This window comes from Suricata suricatta, chromosome 1, assembly GCF_006229205.1.
Source record: "Suricata suricatta isolate VVHF042 chromosome 1, meerkat_22Aug2017_6uvM2_HiC, whole genome shotgun sequence".
NCBI classification, from domain to species: domain Eukaryota; kingdom Metazoa; phylum Chordata; class Mammalia; order Carnivora; family Herpestidae; genus Suricata; species Suricata suricatta.
In genome coordinates, this window is record NC_043700.1 from 74,470,314 (window position 1) to 74,490,147 (window position 19,834).

General features: G+C 40.1%; 1 protein-coding gene across 2 annotated transcripts in view; it reads left to right on the forward strand.

The window, feature by feature from the left end:
• The window catches only part of NR3C2 (nuclear receptor subfamily 3 group C member 2), a 333,454-nt gene that overhangs the window by 244,770 nt on the left and 68,850 nt on the right, over nt 1-19,834 (forward strand). For both annotated transcript variants that reach the window (XM_029940345.1, XM_029940341.1), the window contains exon 5: nt 19,421-19,768. In XM_029940345.1, coding sequence (XP_029796205.1) covers nt 19,421-19,768 — 348 coding nt within the window. The remainder of the gene's footprint in view (nt 1-19,420; nt 19,769-19,834) is intronic.

Genomic DNA, 19,834 nt, shown 5'->3' on the forward strand with positions numbered 1-19,834 from the left:
ACTCCAATTCTTGAAGACTTCTTTCCTGCAAAGTTTTCTTAATTTAGAAGGAATCAAACCAAGCCATTCCTAATTCTAAAATTAGTTCACCAGTGAAAACTCAGTTTCACTTCATTTGGCATTTCATGATGTTGACTTAGAAACATTTGCTTATGTTAAGCAGCTCACTTTCTTTTTAATTTTCAAACAGAAACTTAAAGCCTATAGAATAAAAACATTTTTACATTCTGTGTATACTCCTACTTTTCAATAAATAGAATCAGGTTAGAAATTTCAAGCCAAATTCAAAAGATAATGTAGAAGAACAGGAAGCCCAAGAGGACTGTATAATTAAACCATCAGTCATTCTTGGTTCTCCCTGTATATCACATCCATCCATCAAGCCTTTGTTTTAAACCAGCTCACCCATGCCCCACTCCCAGAGACCCTCATGCAGTAAATCTGAGGAAGCGTGGGGATCTTTTCTTTTAAAATAGTGTGCAGTGTACATCAGTCCAGCAGAGCCAAGAACATCTGCTCTAGGGGTTACTGGAACACTAGCAGCAGTTTTCTGAGGATAAGAAAGCCATTTCATTGTTTGCTTGTTAAATATTTATTTCTTTATTTTTGAGAGAGAGAGTGAGTGAGCGAGTGAGCGCTTGTGTGTGAGGGGAGTGGGAGGGGCGGAGAGAGAAGCTGAGAACCCCAAGCAGGCTCTGTATACTGTCAGCGCTGTCAGCGCAGAACCTAATGGGCTCAAACCCACAACTGGGAAATCATGAACTAAGCTGAAACCAAGAGTCAGAGACTTAACTGAATGAGCCACCCAAGCGCCTCTCTTTTTTTTTTTAATGTTTATTTTTGAGAGACAGACCATAAAGAGGGGTGAGGCAGAGAGAGAGAGGGAGACACAGAATCCAAAGTAGGCTCCAAGCTCTGAGCTGCCAGCAGAGTCCATTGTAGGGCTTGAACCAATGAATCGTGAGATCATAATCTGAGCTGATGTCAGAGGCTTAACCAACTGAGCCAGCCAGGAGCTTCCCTTATTGTTTTTTTGGTTGGTTTTTTTTTTATGTTTTTTTAATGTTTATTTTTGAGAAAGAGAGACAGAGCACAAGTGGGGGAGGGATAAAGACACAGAATCAGAAGCAGGCCTCAGGCTCTGAGCTGCCAGTACAAAGCCCAACACGGGGCTCGAACCCACAAACCGGGAGATCATGACCTGAGCTGAAGTTGGACACTGAACCAACTGAGCCACCCAAGTGCCCCTCATTTTTTTAAGCACCTTAGTTTTAATTGTTTTTTTCTATTTAGTGTTACTTTTCTTTTTTCAAGTAAATCACTAATCAGAATTTGGAAAATATTTCTTTATCAGGAGAAGTCCCTTAAAAATGATATTTGAAGTTAATATATATTTTTATTTCCTTGTCAACTCTAACAGAGCCTTACAAAGGGCCATGTTAACTTTTAATCCACTGACTTTACTGGTTTGCTTTTCTAAGCAATAACTTTTTAAGTTATACATTTAAATGCTACAAATATTGGGGGGCAGAGTATTCAGAACTCAAAGATGAAGGTAGGTTTCTTATCCTCAGAGAGGACAAGTCTGAAACAGTGACCCTACAGCTCTCTTCTGGGGAGCCAAGAGTGAGAAAGGACATGAGAAGAATCACAGGAAGAAAATTGACAAGAGAAAGGCGGGGAGGGGGGGCGTGGAAGAGTTTGTGATTTGTTATGAGAGAAGAAACAAAGTTAGAAATGCCATCCTAGGTGTCATCGCGTTTGTTGGTTTGCTCCCACTTCATACCCTGGACATGTGTTGACATAGGCACCCGCTGGGGAGAGCTGGGAGGAGAGAAAAGGAGCTGGGTTACGTCTCCCCCTGTACTCACAGCGCCTCCAGGCTGGCACCGTGGCGCTCCCGTCTCAGGCTGATAGTCAGCGGGTCAGATGTTTGTTTGTGTGCGTGGTGTCTTTGAAGCTCTCAAGTGGGTCTGGCCTCTGCACTGTTCTTCAGAGCAAAGGGCCTCTTGACCCACATCTCCATTCTTGCCCAGTAGCGATGGTTTGGTCACATCATTAAACTCTTTTCAGATAATATCAGTGGTGACATATTGTTCACTTTCCAGTTATTTCATGGTTAAACAAAAATCCTTATCAGGCTTTAAATATTATATAAGAGCTTGGATCAAAATACTCTGGAGTCTAACACAGATTCAAAACAAAAGTTAAAAGACCTTGCTCTATTTGATTTATTTACTCTAAGGTTCACCAACTGCCCTGTTCCCAGCAGCTTTCATATCCAATAGGTCAGTTTTTTTTCGAAATGTTTGACTCATTTTCTTCTTTAATAAACAGAACCTGAAGCCTCCCCTTAGGTTATTTGAAATTCAAAATAAATGGGATCCCGTGACCAAACAGTGCAGTGAACATAAGGTTGTTTGTTTTTAACTCACACACACCACTCTTGCCTCGCCCCACCTCTCCTACCCCTTGAAAGGCTCCGAGTCACTCCTGGGCTCTTCCCTGTGTGACTGACGGGTCCTGCCAGCTGCTCCAGTGTGCCCCCCACACCACCAGGGACTCCTCCCGCCCACAGCTCCCTCTGGTCCGCGCTACGGGGAAGTTCCTGCCAGTCAGCTTCAGTGGTTAGAGGGACTGGGCCCTTTGTCAGGTGCAGCAAAGGCCTCTCATTTGCCGTAGACCTAGGAAAGCTGAGAAAATCACATGTATTCCTATATTTATGAGTTTCCCGTCAGTGCTATAACAGAGTACCACAAACCTAACACAAATTTGTTGCCTGAAAGTTCTAGGGGTCAGAAAGCCAAAGTGGGTCTCACTGAGCTAAAATCATCAATATGTTAGCAGGCTGTGTTCCTTCATAGAGGCTCAAGGAGAAAATTCATTTCCTTGCCTTTTCCAGCTTCTAGAGGCTGCCCACATTCCCTGACTCCATCTCTAAAGCCGGATTAAATGCATCTCTCCTACCTTAATGTAATTAAATCTGCAAGGTCCCTTTTACCCTATAAGATAACACATTCACAGGTTCTGGGCATTAGGATGTAAAGGTCTTTGGGGTACCACTATTTTGCCGTCACACTATTAACAACCTATATCCAACAAAATACACTGCCACTTTGGGGTTTCTGCATGGCTTCCTGATTTGGGCGCTCTACATACTCACCCAGCTCATCCCCCTATCCCCTCACCCCTGACACCACTCCTTCTTTCCATGTAGCCACTCTGATTCCTCGCTCACAACTTTCTGGTTGAGCCTTTGCACAATTCTTAAATGGCCTACATATTCCTTCTCTCTGCTAACTAGTCTCTTTTACCCACCCTAGGCCTACTTCACACATGCATCACCTGCACGTTATGTGCAGCCTTTGCAGATCAGTCTTTTACACAGTTGGGAAGAACTTTCAGTCCCTTTTAGGCAGTTCCAGAATATTCTGTATGTATGTATTTTATTAAGACTTTTTGTATAAAGCTTTTTATGACTTCCTTAGATGAAGTTAATTAATACCTCCTCTGTGCTTCCAAAGCCTCTAGTGTAGCACTTATCAGATTTTATGACAATTATTTGTTTATAGGTATTCCATGACAACTAGTCTAGAATTTTTTAGAGACAGAGTTATTCCTTTGTCTTTATATCTAGAGCACTTAGAACAAATCAGTGTTTAGTAAATGCTTACTGAATAAATGAATGAATGAATGAGCATGTTGGTAAACCTTGCACATACATAGCTAAGCTGACTTTAGCAAAAAATTGTAAGTTTGTTTATACAGTTACTAAAGGCACAGTAGACTTCATTTTGAAAGCAGTCCCATAACAAAGATTCCAAGGATGATATTTTAAGAAAGTTCTATGATTATTATTGTTTCCATCCCTTTACAAGGAAGGTGCAGTTTCCAAAACACATATAAGTCTTGACTTACGTAGTATAATTTGGTGACTTCTTAAATGATAATATATTGCAACAATGTTTTTGTGTATCTCTTCATCCACTGATGAGGAATTTTATGTGATGTTTGACTTCTAAATTATGCTTATTTAACCACAGTTTTTGTCCCCAGCATGAGAGAATGGAATTTGGGGATAGCTGTTGTGGTTGTTTAGGTGGAAATTCTAGTCCTGTTCTGATAATTTTGTAGTTAAGTTTAAGTTTAAGGTCAAGAGAGGCTAGTTTGGGTTGACCTAGAGTGAAAGGGCTGGAGAAATGAGCCCCCAAAATAAATGTGAAAAGACAAAGCTAAGAGGTGACGGAAAGAAAACACAAGAGTGAGGCAAACCTGAGATGAATAAGTTAAGGTGAAGATTTAGTAACAGCTTAGTGAGATCTTAAATCCCAAGGATCATCAGCTACATCAGTGGAATCCATGGTCTCCAGAACATTTGTAACCCAAGGTCGTAGTCAGGTACATGTACTGATTTCAGGCAAGAGAAAACCCCGTCTTCACAAGAACTTCACCAAGATTGACAGAAACAAACACTCAGCCCATGTTTGGGTGGCCAGTTGGGTAAAGTAGAAGTAAGCAACGCCCGTTTATGGGAAATCGAGAGGCCTCTACCAGTCAAAGAAGGAGAATGTTGTCAGGGAGGCCTCTACTTATTAGGAAATTGTGAACAGCATGAAACTACACTAATGATTGAAGTAACTCTGGGCAGGTTATACCTGGAAATTCCTTCACGTGGTAGTCAGGTTTAATTGCACACTTAATTTGGCTGGGCCCAGGGCTAGTATTCATGGGATGGGGAGAAGGTGCAACTTCCGAAGATGAGAAACAGGCTATAAACCTAGGGGTGTGCACCTTTTTACCTCCAGGTGGTGTCAGCAGGATGTTGACCATGAGGAACAGTGCCAGCAACACAGCTGAAGAAGATTATGTTTTGTTTCATTACAGGAACAGATATTCTTTTAATGGATGGTTAGTAAGGAAGCCTATTGTATAAAGCCCAGCTTGAATTTTAATGTGAGAATGTTGAAGTCAGTCAGTCATTACTCATTTTTTTTTATGAGTGTAATAACATACAGGATATGCACTTGTCAGTCAGTACACACACCCTTTGGGCGTGGTAGGGCACTTGGCCATGCCTTTAATATTGTAAACCTGATGCTGTGATTACACTAAGCTGCAGTAACTTCTCTAGTGTCTCGTATGTGTGTGCCCATGTCGCTTGTAAAATATGTTTGTAGTGTGGCACTGCTGATAAGACCTGGATTTCTAGAAAACTAAATGTAAGTTTTAAATATATGGTTAGGTCCCAATCTTTTAAACACCCGAGACACATATAAGGAATTTTGTAGGGAATTTACCTCTCCGTAAAGCATAGTGGAAAACCTTTAGTGCTCCATCTTGAAGGGAATGGCCAGCTCTCAGCTCCAGACTTTTGTTGCCATGGGAAGAAACAGGCAGATCTTTCCAAAATTTAAGATTTCTTTTTGAGGTATCAGAAATGCAATTTTTTTGTGTGAAACATGCCAAATTCTGAAAGATGAAAATGAAGGGGTTTTTTTTGTTGTTGTTGTTTTTTGTTTTGTTTTGTTTCCAGTTTATGACTTCTACTATCAAGGAAACTAACTTTAGGAGCATCATAAATTAGCATGATGCTTATTTCAGTTTTCATTTAATTGTTTTTTTTATATTGTCTAGGAATTTAATTATCTTTCTAGCTTACTGATCCTGTTTTTATCAACCTCCATGGTGTAGACCAATAGTTCTTAATCAGGGACCATTATATCGCTGGGGGCCAGGGGGGATATTTGGCTGAGTCTGGAAATATTTTTGGTTGCCACAACTTAGAGAGTGTGCTACTGGTCTTTAGAGAATAGTGGGCTAGAGATGCCGCGAAATTGCATAGGCCTTTACATTGCACAGGACAGGACCCAACAGCAAGTAGTTACGCGGCCCCAAATGTCAATGATGTTACAACTGAGAAACCCTGGTGTAGACCACGTTTTTTATTTCTGTGTATCCCTCCTTTCCTTCTTTCCCGTTTTTCTGTTTAAAAAAAAAAACAGATACTCACTGTTTCTTCCTCTTTCTGTAATCTCATTCAGAACCTGTAGGTTGGTGGTTCTTAATTTCATAAATATCACATGGGAGTTTCTAAAAAATGGAGACTCTCAGCTTCTACTTGTAGATATTCTGACATGTGGATCTGGGGTGGCCCAAGATTCTGCTTCTTGAAGAGCTTCTAGGTGATCCTAAGAAAGACCAGGCATAGACCAGTTAAAGTGGTAGGACAATCCTTGTTTTCATATCTGCTTCTCTTTATTGTTTTTTTAGATCCTTTATTAGTTAAACTCTTTAACTATATTGTTACTTTTACTAAGCCTTTAAAAATTACGCTTTTCATAATTCTTTGTACTTTGGGAAATAAACTAAAATGTTTATGGATAATCAGTCCTCCAAGTAGCTGAATAATATATCTTATCGAGTTTCATCCCCAAATTTCTGGTCTCTTTTCTGTATGTTTTTTGTAATATACTATATGTCTTCTCACTAGTTGATAGTGCTTACTTGAAAATAAAATATTAAAAAATTATCTTTTAAGCATATGAATCAAGTCAAAAGAAATGGACTATACCAGCTGAAAATATTGGAAATAATGCATGTAAGTGATTCTTTGACCAAACTGATGAATAAGATACATTATGAAAAATTGAGATCATAGTTTATGCCATGTACTTGTTCCATGGAGGCAAAAAGATGAGGGCAGTTATAGGTGCATTAGCGCTATTTCTCCAAATGCTTCCTGGCACTCAGGAAAGCTGCATGTTTATGCAGATACCTGCCTTCAGGGACTTCACCTCATGACTGGCATCCTCAACTGAGTTCAAACCACAGGGCTTTGATAGAGGTCTACAGCAGTTATTCAGTGTCTTCTTGAAATTTACAATTAGAAGGATACATGGAAGTTATTTGGATCATTTATCAAGGCGTATCTTCTGGGATCTCAACACCAAAACCGATATACTTCTACACAGATAAGACAACTTACAATCATGCAGACAATGTTGGTTTGCTAACCAGCTTGCCACCAAGGGTCATGGGTAACTTTGTTCCCAACTTTGACCACTTCTCCTGGTAATCCTGAAGAAACTATTTTTAAGAAAGCTGGAATTCTATCTGGATGGCTTTGTATATATGCCAAATTAGCAGATATTAAAATAGTTATCGGATGTCCTGGGGAGAGCTCATTAGCCTTTCCCTCATAATTTCATCAAATGCATTTAATTATAAATATATACAGGTAAATGTCTCACTGAGCAAATGAGTTTGCTTTCATGGGTTTCCTCGGGCCCCTTCCTCTATAACAATTCTGAGGCTGACACTACCAACAGGCTACTGTACTTGAAATGATGAGGCCATGTGTGGAAATCACCTTTACCAGTTGGAATCTCAGCAAATTCATCTTTCTGGAACTTTATTTCATCTGACTTAAAGTTAGATTAAACTGGCTGATTTGTGATGTTCCTTCTTGTTCTAGAAGGCTATAACCCTGTTAGAGTGCTCATAATATAGATATCCAGTGTTGAAATGTTGGGCGTCAACTGCAGCAGGAGAAGATCAGCAGCTTTTCTCTGCATCCCCACCCCTTCCCTGAGGATGGGTCAGGGTCAAGGGCAGAATCATTTCCCATCATTGCACCCACAGAAAGCAACTCATGCTGATGTGTCTAACTAAATGGTATAAATTAGGCCCTAAGATTAGGGATATAGAACACCTCTTTCCTGGATTCGATCTCTACATTTTGTTCTTCTATGAAGTTAAAGAGGTTAAAAAAAAACCCTTATTTTTGGCTTTTCCTTTACACATTTCTCATTAGACTTTCCCAAGGTTAGAAGTGGCAGGGCTGCCTGCCTTCTACTACTGTACTTGGCTTGCGGCTTCTTGGAGGACACCTGACCTGCCTTTGTTATCATACGAAGGCTGGGTTGAGCCCTGGGCTGTAGTTGTTTTCTGGATAGGCTAGCCTAGCTCATTGGGGTTTAGGGTAAAACCTAACATACTCTCTATTTCCTTAACAGCTTTGTTAGATAATGGCAACTGTAGTCATACATTAAGAAATGTGACCAGTTTTAGAATGTCAGCAAAGCATTCACTCATTTATTTGTTCAGTAAGCACTTATGTAACACCGACCGTGTGTTGTGCAATAAAATGCTTAGACAAATTCTAAGCATGAGAATACAGAAACCAAATGAATGTAGAGTATATCACTATGTTGGGCATTTATCTATGACCATATTTATAAAGGAAGAATAGTTGAATCTAAATTTTCTTGTACTGTTTATGTATTTTTGACAGAGACAGAGCACAAGCGGAAGAAGAGCAGAGAGAGGTTGAGACACAGAATCCAGAGTAGGCTCTAGGCTCGGAGCTGTCAGCAAGGAAGTCTGACATGGAGCTCAAACCCACAAACTGTGAGATCATGACCTGAGCCAAAGTCAGATGCTTAACCACCAACTGAGTCACCGAGGCACCCCTGTTGAATCTAAAATATAATTTTTAGGGGCACCTGGGTGGCTCACTTGGTTGAGCATCTGACTCTTGATTTCAGCTCAGGTCATGATCCCAGGGTCATGAGGTCAAGCCGTGTGTTGGGCTCTATGCTGAGCGTGGAGCCTGCTTAGGATTCATTCTCTCTCTGTTTCTCTCCCCCTCTCCCCTCTCCCACTCCCTCTCCCCCTTCCTCCTCCCCATCTCTCTCCCTGCCATTTCTTCCCCACCACCTGCATGTGTGTGCTCTCTCTCTAATTAAAAATAAAATAAAATAAAGAATTTCTAATCCTAATTCTGGGTCCAATGAAATTATCATTAAGGAATACAAATTCTCTGAAGGGAAGATTATATCATCCCCATTCAGTTATGGAAGTTAAAAATCATTGTGGACCCTAAAAATTGTGTTTTACATGGTATGTAACTTAGACCCACACTGTCCATTTGTAAATCCTAGCATGAAATTGGCCCAAACCCAAGTCAGGAATGAAGAGCTGACTCCAAGCCAAGACCTCTGCTCTGGGGTGACAGCCGTGGGCCACCCTGTTACTCCAGGGGAGTAACCATCAGTGATATTTATCATCAGAGATACCATGCGTCCTTCCCAGCTGTGTAGAGGAGTGTCAAAAATCACAACATGCTAGCAGGCTATGTTTTAAATGAAGGAAGACCTGTCTTTGGAACATAAGCAGAATACTGATAGGAGAATGGCAGGCAGTTTGTGAGAAGAAACCCTAACTGTTTTTTGTTTAATCTCCTTGTTGTAAATGTAACATTACTTTAAAAATTACTAACAGTGAAATAAACATGAAATACAGTCCAAAAGGAAAACTTTCAGAATGGCCCAATTATCCTTCCTAAACCACTTAAATAGTCCCCAGAAGACCTCCTGTGGGCAGCTCCTCTTGAAGCTGTGACAGAGACGGGATGACTTGTATTCATCTGCATCTACTGTTCATTCTCCTCTGTGAAGGAAAAATAGGTAATAAGGAATCACTCAATATAAAAAGGGATTTAATGTTTACTTCTCCTCAAAGTTCCTTTTTGATGAGTTAGCATCATATTTATTAATAATTTTCTCAAATTCTTTCTTGAACCTTTTGCTTTCAGTATAGCCAAGTGATATACATTTGATGAATATTTTTGAAACGTAAATGGAAAGCATATTCTTTTAAAGACGCTTTTTGTCCAGCCTGCTGTGCTGAATTAGGTTTCAAGAGAGTCACCAAAGCTCTGGAATTTACACTGTGGCAGAATACCAGATGAAAAAATAGCAGTTCGTCTTCTAAACAGCGCTGCGGGGTCAGGCATGTGTCCTGCCCCCACCCTGGCACGGCGCTGCTCGCCAGGCCGCTGAGAGAGCGCTCGTCCTCCGCAGGGACCTGAGACCTGCCAACACAAGACGTCATCAGAGCGCCTCAGAATGGTTTAGTGCTAACTCTGTGTGCAGAGAAAAGTTGGAAGGAAACCCGGAGAAGCAAATGCAAGAGAATCACTTATTCAAAAAAGTCCATTTGGTTTGGCTCCGCTTTATCTGGGAGTTTCCAGACCAATTCAGCCTGTATCCTGAAGAGATCCCAGCCTAGAAAAATAATTTTTTTCAAGTACATGCATCATTGGCTACTATTAATTCCTAATTTAGAGTTATTCTGATAATGTCAGTGGAATAAAATGTAGAGTAATATTTATTTAAAATGCATAAAACCCACAAACATTCACATTTATTTTCTCTTTTTTCAGGCCTATTTAGTCCCCTCACCCCCAAACTCCTGTTAACTCATTAACATATACTTATTACACTCATCCTTTTTTTTATATTATTCTTAGCTTCTAATATGAAGATTTTTTAAAAATCTGCTTGGCTTCTTTGTTTTGCATTTTTAAAATGTTAAAACACTAGAGTACCAGTACTCAGAAATACAGAATGCTTTCTGTGTTATACCAGCTGTGAAAAGTACATGTTTATATCAATTCATGGTATTATTATTCTATGTTTTGTTTTCTAGGTCAATTCTTTTTCTTGATAAGAAGTTTTAATAATTTTTAGCCATTCAATCATAATCTCACTATTGGTAGTCTTGACAAGAGGCTAGTCAGTTTACTTTTCATGTAAATGAAAAAAAAAAGCGTCGTAAATGTATTGCTTATAAATTGCTTACAATTGAGATGATTTTATATAGAATATGCTGTTAAGTCATAGTAACTATAATGATGTGGCTCTGAGTAATTCTTTTACAGAAGGAGTATTGAGCTAAGGGAAAAATATTTTGAAGAAAACTGGTATTGGAGATACAACTATTCTCTTAGTCTGCATGTTTTTCCATTCCATTGCATAGTTTTTATTTCTCAGATACGCAAATAGTAGTCATTTCAAAAAATCTGAAATTGAATTTAGGCATCTTCCCTCATTGCATTGGAGTATACTTCCAGGTTGTGAGGTCACTGGGTTCAATGAAAGGGACCAAGATGAAGAAGCCATCACAGTGAAGTGAGAGCAAGTGCCACGAGGGAATAAGGGAGCAGCTGAAACCTGCCTAAATGTGGTGTGCAGGCAAATGTTAAACCAGCACATTTTAAATGTTCTCTGAGAGCTTATTTACAGAATGTTGTGCTGACAGTATTATAAAGAAAAATGCCATTAGCCTATGGTAAATAACCTAATATATCTGTTAGGTAAGCTTGTAAAAATACATACATACATACATACGTACATACAATTGCTTAAGGTAGATCCTATTTAGCAGACTTGCTGGTTTGAGAAGATGTGCACCGGGCCCTTTCCGTGGGTTTTCTGCCCAGCATGTGTTCTGGCATCTGACCCGTCCTCCTGGGCCTGAGCCTATGGAGGATGGTGCTGGCGCTCTGGAGGGCACAGTAAATTAAGCTGGGCACTGTAGTCTGTTTCCAGGTCACTGCCTTCTGCCTTTTTCTCATACCTTGTTCACCCTTTGACCTTGTTAGAACAGTAATGTTTCTTCATAAAACATCCTTAATGAGACTATTTACCTTGCATACCCAATGAGATCATGCTTCGTGTAATAAATTCGGTGCGCAAACATATGCCAAGAAGGCAACCCTTGCAGCTGTTAAAGAATTAACTTTTTAACTGAGGGAGGGACCTTGTGCTTGGCGTCCACAGCTATCACGGCTCTGTTTTTCTTACGTTAAGTATATTATAAAATTAGATGGAGGTGTTCTCTCTCTCTTTTTTTTTTTTTGCTTATTGGTTTGTGTTTTGTTTTACATACACAGTTGTATCAGTCTTGAGCATAGCATAGTTATTCCTAAGGAATGTGAATTTACAAAGCAAGTGAATAATATGTATTTGCTCAAGAATGTTCATTTGATTCCAAACATCTATTTGTGCAAAGAACTCAACTCTTAGATAGAATGGAAGTTAGGAATTTTACTTTTAATCAGAAGGCGTAGGCTCTCGCCCCAGTGAATTCTATTTTTCATACAGACCAGTCTGAATTCTGCCTCTTGGTATCTCCTTCCATCAGGAGTATGGTGTCTTCACACGGAGCGAAAGCAGAAAGCCTGGGCCATTCCCTACAGCAGCAGCCCCCGAGTCCACAGAAATAGGAGAGAAAGTATTGTGTGGATTGGTACAGGTTGTTATATGCCTCCTATTAAAGAGATTAATCTCTTCGATACAGGTGACCTAATGGTAACCTTGCTCAAAATTTGACAGTCATCTGAGGGCTTGGCCCTTTGCCACACTCCTTTGACCTCTTGGTTTGATGTCGTCTACAAATGTAATGGGGTTTCTCTCTTCGTCTTTCACATCTTTATGATAGCCCACCACCTACTGACTCTGCCACTGTCACATCAGTGCCATCCTTGTGACCCTGTGCAAGGGGATGACAATAGTACCTCACAAGGCACTTAGGAGAAGTAAATAAGGTATTTTGAAAAAATGATGTTCTAGCACTTAACATACAGATCCCTGATCAATGGTAGCTCTTTACTATTGCTATTTCCCCACTAAGAAAATTATGTAGTCTCAGGATTAGGAGAAAACCAAAGACCCCATTTTAAACACAGAACCTAGCAAACAGACCTGTAGCTGTGTCTAGCCGACAAGGTGTGACTGCTGGGGGATAGGGTGGAACTTGAGATGTTTTTTCCATGGTGCCGGACATTCTTCCCAGCATGCAGTCTGACATTGCAGTATTTGCCCTTTGAAATATTTTGGAAAGATACTTCTAAAATTATCTCTTACCACACTTACAGGGGTAAGGAACGTATTCCTGTTTCTCAGACAAACATCAACCAGAGAAGTTCTTCTTAGACAAATAAAAAGCTAGAACGTACAATGGAGGTCTGATTTTCTTCCATTGTGGGGCCGCTGGATCTCAGCAACTCATTGAATCACGTTTTCCTACCTTAGGACAGAACTGCATTAGGCAAGCAGGATGCCTGTCTACCTATTACTTTGGAGTTTTTAGAAAATAATATTACATGCTCTTGCAGGTAGCTCATTCCAGACTTTCTCCATAATGAGTTCCAGAACACTTGAAGGAAATTATCCTAGTATCTAATCTCAATCCCTTCTGCCCTTTAAAGCCTTTATGTCTTGTCTTAACTTCAGTGGGGATAGAAAGCAGATCCTCACCATGGTTTGCCATGTTTTTTAAATTGCTCTTCCGTCTCTCATATCTCCCCTCACCCTCTACTATAGAATAAGTTGATTCTAGTCTTTCCCCACCTTTTCTCTTCACTAAGCATTTTTTGTCCAGGGCTTTGCGCGTGGAAGATTTGCCTGGTCCTGGCAAGGCCCAGGTAGAAGCTGTTCCATGTGATCCACCCGCTGTCCACCCCAGCTGGCCATGAGGTGCCTGCTGCTTCCCTGCCCCACCACTGCTGACAGTTCTGCAGAAGTAGGGCCCCAGGGATGCCATGGGCACGGTCATTTAAGTGTCTGACTCTCAGTTTTGGCTCAGGTCATGATCTCACAGTTTGTAGCTTCAAGATCCATGTCAGGTTCTGTGCTAACAGTGCAGAGCCTACTTGGGATTCTCTCCCTCCCTCTCTCTTTGCCCCTCCCACTCTTGCACTGTCTTTGCTTCTCTCAAAATAAATAAACTTAAAAAAGTAGAGCCACAGAGAGCTTTGGAACTACAATTTATGTTCAGCCCTGCCACTCAATCCTATGGCAGTCTCTTGCTTTAATACAAACCTAGCCCAGGTTTCAGTGTAAGAAAGCTTTGAAAGGTTTCTCCATCACCCAGAGGGTACCACCAAGAGGCCATTTCTCTGACATTCTGTTTCCTCTTGTAAGATTCTTGCTTGATTTAAAGTGGTCTCAACCTGGCCAGACCTCAAAGACCTGCTGCTTCACTTTCACAACTCTGGCCCAAGATAGAACCCTCCCCACACACACCCTCTGGATTGTGCCCACATCGCTGAGTCTGACTGGCATTAAAAGAAAAAGGGGAGGGGAAAAATGTTGTTAAGTATTAGAAGAAAAAAATTACATTTATATACATAAAAGATGTATGTGTATATATTCTAGAGCTACAGAAAATATAAATACCATATATATTTAAAAACAATCATATTAATCATCTATTTATACAACCCCCAGAAGTACCTCATAGGTGGATGCTGGCTTTGCACCTTTCTGACTTTGTATGTCTATTGGGAAAGTATCAGAATATGTCATTGGGGGTTGTCTTCAGAACCTTGTTACCATCTCTGCAAAGTTAGTGGACGCCTATTCTGACTGTCTCAGATTCCCCTGGGTCTCTCTGCTGAGATTTGGCTTCTAGTCTGAGGGACTCTTGTCTTAGAGGGGGGGATCAGTCGTGCTTGACTTTGGGTGGATTCCAGCACAGGCAGGTGCCCTGGTCCACATGGGTCTTCAGTATAATCTGAATCACACTAAAAGCAAACCAGGGCATGGTGGGAATTAATACAGAGAGGTATTATAAATGTGACCTTCCATAAAATGATGAAACAACTTATCTCTGCCATTGTCTGACTCTCCAAATGTATTGTCAGTAACCTGACTCTTATCATATCCCACTTTATAGACCTAATTACTTTCTTATGTGTTGATCCAACTTCCACAAGAGTGCCATCTCTTGTCCAGGCTCAGGTCTTGTTATTCAACATTGCACTGCTCACAGAACCAGCATACCTCTACACAGTGAGTGGATTTTGGTTATCTGCTAAGTAGTGAATAAATATATTCTACAATAGCCACAAAATTGTGCTTATTAAAGGGGATACAAAGATATCTACAGATATCTTTGTGCACACGTTAAAATTTAATATATGGAGATCCACACATTCAGAATGCCTTTTACCCCAAGTTTATTGATGTTATGATCAACAAATAAAAGATTATATATATATTTAAGGTGTGCTACATGGTATTGTCATACAATGTACCTGTATAATGATTACCACAAGCTAATTCACATAATATATCACCTCATACGATTACATCTGTGTGTCTGTATAATGTAGAATGTCTTTTAACATGGTCAAAAGTTAGGCTTGAGTTTGTCTTAGCATGTTCTCTATGCTAATAACATTGATAATGCCTGTAAATTTATTAAGTTATGTACATTAATGTGAGAATGTTTAGAGATACTTCTTAAAACACTCCGTCTTCAAGTTCTTTAACCACTCAAGAAGTATTTACAAACAATTGAAATGCCACTGGTTTATTATCCATTGAGAAGCTAATCATTTATTCCTAAAGCAATGTAGGCACAGTGCCCCTGGGCCCTCAGCCCACTCCCATGAGTATGCACTGCCTTGTGAACCACACACGCTCTTTTTCCTGTGAGAACCAATCAGAGAGGTTTCACTGCAAAACTGTTAAACCTGTAGAACGATGACATTCCTTCCTTTGGTTTTGTGACACAGAAAGACTCGGTGGTCACCCTGATGCTCTGAGCATGTCTTCTCTGGCAGTAGGAAAGCAAACAAAGAGGATGCGGAGGATAGGGAGCGAGACAAGGGTGGCAAGAGAGAAGAGAGAGGAACGGGTGGGCACTGTTCCCGTCCTGTGGGTCCAAACCAGAAATTATATTTGGCCTGTGAACAGAAAAGCCATGTTTTTGTATAACCTCAGTATATCCTCTCTAATGCTTACTGCCAAGACCTAAAACTTGAAGGCATGGCATGAAGCATTTCTAAAAATGACAGAATTCTCACTTTCAATTTCTCCAGTGAAATGTTGTGATTGAAAAAAATCCCATACTAGTCTTTCATTCTACTCCAGAAGGGGTGGGGGTGGGTGGAAGGCTGTCCCAATTACCCATTTCTTGGACTAAAATATCTCTAATTGAACATACTTGAGGAAGATCACAACGAAAGCAACATGAACCACGGAGAGACCCATCCCACCATCTTACTAGGAGATGCACAGATGAAACCATTCCTAGCCAGCCATCATTCTTCCACAGCAGTAGTTTGTCCAGAAAGTGTGTTACAGGTCCTGTCAGCCTTGAGACACAGAGTAAACCATGCTCTGCCACGTCTCCAGGCCTTGGTGAATCATGAGATCTCAGTGGGAATTCTTCACACGTTTTATGAGGTCCCATCAGAGGCTCCCTGCATGCTGTTCTGCATATTGGTCAAGGTAGGAAGCAGGGCGTCCCCACTGCACAGCTGCTGGGGGAACAGTGGCAGAAAGTGTACAGAGTTCTGTCCTCCAGCAGTGCCAAGAAAAAGTGGCTGCCAAGATGCTGCTAGTAATTAGGACTTGGCAGCTGAGGGCAGCCAGTGAGCACATACTAGTTACTGTAACATCCAGGTAGAACAAGTGAAGCTCCTCTAGGTTGGAGTGGGACTGGGACATGTTTAAATTCACGTAAATGCACCCCACAATGCACCCCCTTCCCCCTCCCCCACATACACAGCTGTTGCTGGCACTTAAGAAATGAAGTGTGGTTCTGGCACCTGGGAGCATGAGTCCCCAAGCCCAATGCCCATTAACTCCATGTTAATTTAGTAAGGTGGTTGGTAGGCAGTGATAAGACCCCAAATTAATATTCACTGATGCTTTGGATAATGGAAACATGCTTATTAAGGATTTTTGGCAAAAGATTTTCCTGTGTAATTAGCAAACATCTTAATTATACACTTGGATTTGAAGCCGGTGCCAATCTTAAAGTATAAAAATAATATGAATTAGATAAAGAGAGAAGGATTAGAAGGGAAACCATATAGCATAATTCCATTAAGAATATAATAATTTATTAACATTTATTAATATCTGAAATAAATTCAATGTTTACTGAGTACCATAAGCATCATGGAAAGGATGTTTTAGGAATACATAAGACACTATTACCAACTGTTAGGAGCTTTCATTTTAGAATATAACATGTAGTAGAAGAGCAGGATAAAATTTTCAAACATTTTAGAAGACTACTTCAAGTAATGTAAGTATAATTAATTATGTTACTCCCCGTATTTTTATAAAAGATACTGGATGAATACACATGGCTACAAAATCTACATATTGAAAATATTTATTACACTGAGCTGTTTAAATAAATACAGATAATTCCTCAGTTCCAAACATGTCCCACATATATTCCCAAAATCACAGGGTAAAATTAAGTGTAACTGAAATACCAAATATAATGATAATCTGCTCAATAAGTTAGGCTACTGGCCATAGCCTTGTGGATAAGTGCTAGAGAAAATCTTCATGATATTTTATAGATTGACCTTCAGTCAGCCATGAGAATAAACACAGCATTATAGACCTAAGGCCTAAAAGAAATATGAATTTTATAATTAATTTGCAAGCAAACATCAATTTTAATAAAATTTGAAAATATAACCCTTGGCTATTGCTAGTCAATCAAACTACTGTTATCATTAATGTAGTCTTATAAAGAAGGAGGACATTTTAATGAACTGGAATATTTTTACTATTTGAAGAATTATGGAAAGAATGGAAGTAACACGAAAATATTACTTCAGATGTCGGTAATAATTCTCAGCATGTTGTTTTCTTATCCATTTCACCCTCTGTGAGACAGGAGAGGAGAGCCCTATCATCTCCATTTCTCAGATGGATTAGTTGAGCCTAGAGAAAAGTTTATGTGATGCAGGCAGTTCCCAGGTACCTAATTCCCCAAATAATCAATATATCCTATCGATGAGGCATTTTGCTGGGTTTTTTCTTGGTTGGTTGTTCACGCATTCATTTGTCAGGAACATCTTAGTTGCATACTGTAAGCTCAGCGCTGCTGTGCAGTACTTGTCCACAGCTTCCCGTTAGCATATGTGAATATGATACATTTGCTTTTCATTGAAACAGTTCCAAAAATCAGGGTTTTCTGCCACAAATCTTTTCCTGAAGGAGGTAGTCTATAATGAAAAGAAATGATTTGAAATGACTGCTTTAAAATTGTTTTGCTAGTTTTAAAACTCCTCAAAAGATGGGAATTATGTCTTTTAAGCCCAGTTCCAATATTTAATAGATGTGTGGCAGATAGATGTGTTGCTGGCTAGTGGCTTGTCTTTTATCCAGATTGGTAAGTGTTTCTGTGATGAATGCAGTATACATTAATGGCCATGATTGTAATCATGAATGGTTGCTTTTTAATTCAAGTTAATTAGTGTGATATCTTTCTACTCTGCATTAAATGTGCATGCTAGAAGTTCCCCACATTTGAAATAAGTAGAAAGTGGCTGGTCGTTCAAGAATTTTAAAATAAATTCTTCCATAAAATTGAAAGTTATTACTTACCATAGCTCTAAGCTCAATTTGGCATTCCTAAGCTTCCTTTTCTTTTTATCCATTTAGTCATCCATCCATCTTCCCAGTTTTCTGTCTACCCAGTGACCCCACACACTTACCGTCCAACCCCACCCTTCCATCTTCCTTCCAGTTTCCCTTACACTTCCACATTCTTTCATTTCTCATTGTCTATTTTAAGAGCCCTTGAGAAAAATGAGAAAGAAAAACAGGTTCTAGTAAAATTAATACTTACTGATCCTTTGGTTTTAATTAAAATGACCACATGATATATATTGTCCAAAAGATGGCACTTCTAAGAATAAACAGGGCATTATTGGGAATCATAATGAGTGACTCAGGTTTCTAAAGATTGCATATGTGCGTGTTGGTGTCACTTAAACCTGTATATGTAGTTAGCTAGTAGTTAGCTCTCCAACCAGAAATCATCTAGATATTTAATTTATTCCATTTTGTTGCCTTTCTTCGGAGTTGATTACTCTCCCATTAATTTGATGGCAATTTGTAAATCACTTTCTCCAGTTATAGCGTTTGCCAAGGTGCCATAGGGGCTGTAACAAGGAGGAACACCCAATCTTTGTGTTTCAGCAGTTCACAGTGTAACTGAGGATTAGGATTAGCAACATTAAGGCCAAACAACTGGATAAGCCAGCGATTGCACATGGACCAGAACAGGAAGAGTAAGTGGTAGAGAAGCGCCAAGAACTAGTAAAGGAGTCAGCAAAGCTAATTAGAGGGAGCAGAGACAGCACTAGAATAAGATCCATTCTAATACTTGTTGCCAGCTTGTTGGTGGAGAATAGGCAGAAATTAATTGGTTTATGTAAGATTTAATGGAAGCATATGTAATTCACTAGCGTATGAAGTAATTTAACTTCCTCTCAACTCTCATCTTTGTCATGTGTTAGCTGTGTGATCTTAGACCTATTTCTTAACCCTTCTGGTCTGTTTCCTCATTATAAAAGAATCTTAATAGTGGCTGCTCATAAAATTGTTACATTGGTTAATTAACATAAAACAATTAGGACTGTGCCTGGTATTGGAAAAAACACTGAGAAGGCTCTATTTCTGTTACTGTGACAAGACATCTTTAAAAGCAAACTAATCAACTGAGTCAATGTTAAATTGTAACTTACCTCATGTGATGTATCCCAAGCCTAATCTAAATTTGCCCTCATTGTTTATCATTTCTTTTACAGCTCGAAAGTCAAAGAAGTTGGGCAAGTTAAAAGGTATTCACGAGGAGCAGTCACAGCAGCCGCCCCCGCCTCCTCCCCCACCCCCCCAGAGCCCCGAGGAGGGGACGACGTACATCGCTCCTGCAAAAGAGCCGTCGGTCAACTCCGCGCTGGTTCCTCAGCTGTCCACACTCTCCCGGGCACTCACGCCTACCCCTGTCGCGATCCTGGAAAACATCGAGCCCGAGATCGTGTATGCAGGCTACGACAGCTCAAAACCAGACACAGCCGAAAACCTACTCTCCACGCTTAACCGCTTAGCAGGCAAGCAGATGATCCAAGTCGTGAAGTGGGCAAAGGTACTTCCAGGTAGGTGTGCCTCTCCTTTCAAGGTCTGGATCCTGAAGAAGATAGGTCCGGGCAACACATTTCACC